Source organism: Triticum dicoccoides, chromosome 4A (assembly GCF_002162155.2).
Source record: "Triticum dicoccoides isolate Atlit2015 ecotype Zavitan chromosome 4A, WEW_v2.0, whole genome shotgun sequence".
Classification (NCBI taxonomy): domain Eukaryota; kingdom Viridiplantae; phylum Streptophyta; class Magnoliopsida; order Poales; family Poaceae; genus Triticum; species Triticum dicoccoides.
The window spans coordinates 58,907,081-58,912,580 of NC_041386.1; the positions used below are offsets into that span (position 1 = coordinate 58,907,081).

The following is a 5,500-nucleotide window of genomic DNA, read 5'->3' on the forward strand; positions in this document are numbered from 1 at the left end:
CTCATCTACACTTCTATCCACACCGTCGAGCTGCGCACGCGCGCGCCCTCCGCTCCACCGCCATGGCGTCCATCACCCTCCTCTCCCTCGCTCCAGCCGCGACCTTCCTCCACCTCCCGGCCTCCACCGCCTCCTCCTCCCCCCACTTCGCCGCCATTCCCCGCTCCCTCGCCGGCCGCCGGGCCCTCCTCCTCCGCGCGCGCGCGCCCCGCCGCGTCACCGTCGTCTGCAGCGCCGCGGCGGCGGCCGAGGCCTCGGAGGCGGAGCCCGTGGAGAAGTTCCGGCTCGACAACCTGAGCCCGCAGAAGGGGGCGCGGCGGAAGCCGAAGCGGAAGGGGCGCGGTATCTCCGCGGGGCAGGGCGCCAGCTGCGGGTTCGGTATGCGCGGGCAGAAGTCGCGCTCCGGGCCCGGCGTCCGCCGAGGGTTCGAGGGCGGGCAAATGCCGCTCTACCGCCGTCTTCCCAAGCTCCGCGGAATCGCCGGCGGTGGGTCACCTCGCCTCTACACTCTACATTGTTCATATATAGCCATAATGTGCCCAATTGGCTTGCAAAACGCACAAGTGACCGTGCTTGGGGAACGGGCGTGATTGCGCAGTAACCTGAGCTACTTCTGCCCTGCCTTTTTCAGGAATGCATATCGGGTTGCCAAAGTACGTGCCGTTCAATTTGAGGGACATAGTGCAGGGTGGGTTCAAGGATGGCGATGAGATTTCCTTGGAGTCCTTGAAATCGAGGGGCTTGATCAATCCATCCGGCAGGGAAAGAAAGCTTCCACTCAAGGTACAACCTATCATGATTTACATGGTTATCTCTACTGAAACCTAAGTGTCCTCTCATTTGAATGTTTAGTTTAGCTCAACTTCTCGCCCTGTGTAACTTGATTGATCTTTCTGTATCTTAGCTGTTGTTCCACAGCTAAGATAAGGTTTTGCGCACGAGGCTAAGGGGCATAACTTGGAGTTGTGGTTGCTCTAAGCAATATTTATTCCTATCTAGGTTGTAACAGTTAGTTGACATCATCTTTTCTTAAGATGTAATAAGAAATTCTTACTGGAATTAGTAGATATTCCCCTAACTAAGTAGGTTCCGTAACACAGCACAGCAATTGCAAACTGAACCTAGAACAGTTGTCAATACTAATTTTGTAATGTGGAGTGCTATTGGTTTTGTCCTTAGTTCCTTATGACATATCTTGTCCTGCTGGAGTGCTGGTAACAGTTGATGTTACTTCTTAACTTTGGTAGGGTTATGTTGCATTCAAGAGCTTTATTAGTATATCCTTGTTAGGGAAAAGAGAGATTGGTTAATCAATGACCAAATTTGTACAGTTATGCACACAAAACGAAGAGATACAAGCAGGAACTTGATTATCCCAAACACCACACCCCGCTTGTCGCAAGTTGCGTGAGCTCATGAGCGACCTTATTAGCATCTCTCGTAACCTTTGCACCTGGTTCCCAGGTAGAAGTTGCGTCATATTAGCATCGACGACAATGATCAGCATACTCCAACAGTCCAACTTGCCTTATCTGTAGTCCAGCTGATGTGGGTGTTAACTACCAACATAGAATCAGATTTGAGAATCCGGGTTTTGATTATCCAGAGAAAATCCTTCCATATATTTTACAATAAATTACGCTTACCAGCAGCCAAATGGCCACTCCCATCTTTCTTAGTTTCAGCAGATAGCGGTGAGCCAACTTATAAGCACTTGTGACTGGAAAAACACCCATTTTAATCGTAGAGCCAGGTAATTGAGTATTGTTTGAATATTTATCATTTACTGGTATCTGGATCTTTAAAATTTCCTGGGCATCATGAGGATAAAAGGTTTGTTGTCTCAGTTCAACATCCCAATAGCATGCTTGCAGAAAACAGTACTCCCTCCATCCCATAATGTAAGACATTTTTTTGACACTACACTAGTGTTAAAAAACGTCCTATATTACGGGACGGAGGGAGTAATTTTGAATAACAGCTTCATGTGAGCCTATTTATCTTTGTGTCAGGGCTCTCCTTACATTTGTCCTATAGACAAAACAGTTTCAGGAATAACTATACATTTGTGTCTCTGCACCAAAAAAATGGATTTCATCTGCTACTTGTGAGTGCCATTTTGTATGGTTTGTATATGACTGTATGTTGATGTCCTGTTCGCCCAATATGTAGATTTTGGGAGATGGTGATCTATCAGTCAAGTTGAACATCAAGGCTGGGGCATTCTCCTCCGCGGCCAAGGAGAAACTTGAGGCAGCTGGCTGTACTTTAACAGTGTTGCCCAAGCGGAAGAAATGGCTACCAGCAGCTTATGTGAAGAACCAAGCTCGTGCTGAAGAGTACTTTAGCAAGAAAAAAGGCGGCGCTGTTGAATCTGATGAAGCCACCACATAGAGTTCATACACACTGTACTTCTCTACCCTTCTCTTTAGCATATGTTCATTGCACCCATCTCATTTCAGAATTACCATGTAAGATGGATTTTGTCTTTATGTGATAAGCAAGTATATTGTGCCCTTTTTTTTTAGTAAAATGTTACCATGCCACTTTTATGTGGTGTTTCTTAAAACAAATAGCAGCTTTCACAATTCACCACGTAAACGGGCATCGTAAAACAAAGCCTTATGTTTTAGAATTTTGGCTCTTAACACAAAGCTCAGTAGTCACACACTGCACCAGGTTTTAGGAATCATTGGTTACTGTTACAAAAAGAAAAGATCATGTGCCACTTGCATCAGATATTATAACTTCTGAAATATATATCCATGTACCAGCACTTGGCTCAATGAGATACAGATTTTTTTTTGAATCGGGCATAACCCCTTTCCATTACTCGCATAACGGAAATACAATAGTCTGACCAATGAGATACAGATCTGACGATGATTTATATGTCAGTTATTATCTTGCCAACTTCCTTTTTACACTTGAGGCTAAAACCTGATGTGGCAAGATCGTGCAAGGAGAAACACTGTGAATAATGTAGGGTGTCTATGTTCATGTTCATCTATGGGGTAATTTGGGTTATCTTTGAAATCGCCATCTCAGCGTCTTCATTAATGACCTAATGTGTACCTGTGGGCTTCTTAATTGTGCGTGCACTCCCTTTCATTATTCCTGACCAGTGGAGGGCGTGCACATATGGTGCACTGTTCTCCAATGACAGGAATCTGCAATTATTATTATACAAAGGTGCAACTCATCCTATACACGCATAACAACTGTCCTGTGAACAGAGCATTTCAACAGAGCTCATCCTAAGGTTGCGTGTTTGAAGGAGTTTGATTAGACAGCTCAAGGTATATGCTCAATGTCTTATATTTCTTTACAGAGGGAGTACGTTGCTAAGTACAAACACTTTTACATGATAATTCTTCGTACCACCTTAGGGGCTCTGGAGTTAACGCCGACTCTGCAAAATATGAGGAATTTCTCTTTTGACTTGATCTGGTAGTATGGACAGTACATTTCCCCTAGAAACTGTAGGCTGAACTTTAATGTTCCCTCGGTGTTCATCAGTGGGTGATCCATCCATTCCAGTTGGTGTTCCTATACAAACACTACTGTTTTTCTATGATTGCTCAAACATAAATGCCCGCCAAGGAGTGCTTCCCCGTCCTGTAACTTGTCCTATTAGGACATTACATTATGTGCATGCCCATGATTATAGTGCTCATGATCTGTAATCTATAAGATGTTCTGGATATCTCGCATACAGACTGAAATGAGTGAACAAACCCACTAACGTGTCTATATACATCTGATTCAGAAAAAGTTAGAACAATTTGTGAACCAAGGGAGTATCATTTATTTACTTTTGCATTGGTGAGAACTATCCTGTTCTCTTGATCCCTCCTGACATTGTCACTTCTCTTTTGAACTGGCTTATTGTATATCATTTCAATTGTTTATATGCTCACTGAATTTCCTGGTAAACATTTCTCTTACAATTCCATTCCACCCCAGCATTAACAGTCTATGGATGTATTAATTTAAAAAGCAAAGCTGATAGAAGCACTTCCTATTTTAGATGGACATATAACTAGCTCATTTAAATCCAAATCATATAACTAGCTCTCTATCATGTTGGTTTCGTATGAACGTTGTGTGGCAACATTTTGGAATGGTCATATGTAGATGGTCAATCTTGAGTTGTTTAATGCCACATTGACAAACTAGTTAAGCAACGCGCTAACACATTCACTAAGTATCTGAGGTCTAATATCACTGCCAAGTATTTTTTGAACAATAATACACAGGTCTAGATGCCTCGTCATCGACATTTTAATTTTTTTCCTAGAAATACCCTCGAAACGTCTGGATTGACCCGTGGACGGAAACGTGATGGAACAACAATCTCTTACTCTCCAAGCAAAGTTGCCAAATCAAAATTTAGAGACACAGATGGTGTTGCAAAGTTAACTCATGGATAGTGAGATCACAGTGTTGTTACACTTGTGCGCATTTATGCTCATATAGCAAGGTTTCTTCTGAGCGCATGCAGCAAGCTGTTCCTCCCCTTGTGAGCGCTTTCAGAGAGAGAGAAAAAAGGAGGATGTTTCATGCTAAGTACCAGCGAGAAAATTCCCCAGCTAAAGAGAGATGGATCGGGTATCCTGCTCATGTATTTTCCATGTGAGAAGACTGAGCAGAACATTCTCTGCTCCGCCGAGCAAAATTCGTGGCGAAAAGTTAGCTGCTCAAGTCAGAACACACTCCAGAACTCCACTTCTTGCGTATGTTCAGAGATTACAGGTTGCTAAACGACATATAATACCTTTTTTTCAGCCGCAGAAGTAGAAATGGGCTTCACGGTTGGTCAGGCAGTGGGGGGTGGCCAGGATGGTCCATGGACCACCCTAGAATTTCCCAATAGCTTGTACTCCCTCCGGTCCTTTTTACTCTGCACATTGAATTTGCCGAAAGTCAAACTTTGCTAAATTTGACCAAATTTATATTAGAAATTATTAGCATCTATAATATCTAATAAATATGCTCTTGCACAAAATCACTTTCATGTTTTCTTTTGCATAAATGCGGCACGAAACGAACTGACTGCTAGTTCAGTGTTGATAAGACAAGCATAGGGTGTTGAGAGTTGAGACACAGACACGGTACTTCGACTGCTGAGGAAATTGCCTGATTTTTTTTTAAAAAAAATTGCATAGGCAGGCAATTCTGTCGATCTCGCCAAGTATTATTGCATGAAAATGCACGCAAGTATTATCTTGCCCAGCGTCCACCTCATCGACACTGGAATCTCAAGCCCTGAAGACAAAAGATGGCAACGAAAGCAGAGACCTTTTGGTAAGAGCAAGGACCAAAGTCACCAAACAAACAAAGGGGCGAGCAGTCGTACTCACTCGTACGTGCCCCAAGTCTGAACCGATAACGGATGGAGCAATAAATTCCATCCGCGCTGGGGGCCCTTGATCAGCCCTGTTCCCACTTCCACGGCGGCCTCCCCCACAGCAAAGCAGCAAAAGCGTCCCAGCTCAAA

The 5,500-nt window shown here is 44.0% G+C and overlaps 1 protein-coding gene across 1 annotated transcript; it reads left to right on the forward strand.

Annotated features, from left to right (window-relative positions):
* LOC119284961 (50S ribosomal protein L15, chloroplastic-like) lies at positions 1-2,546 on the forward strand. The gene is made up of 3 exons (XM_037564149.1): positions 1-486; positions 632-783; positions 2,173-2,546. Exons 1-3 carry the CDS (start codon positions 63-65, stop codon positions 2,392-2,394), a joined length of 798 nt encoding a protein of 265 aa, XP_037420046.1. The 5' UTR covers positions 1-62; the 3' UTR covers positions 2,395-2,546.
* The last annotated feature ends 2,954 nt before the right edge of the window (positions 2,547-5,500 follow it).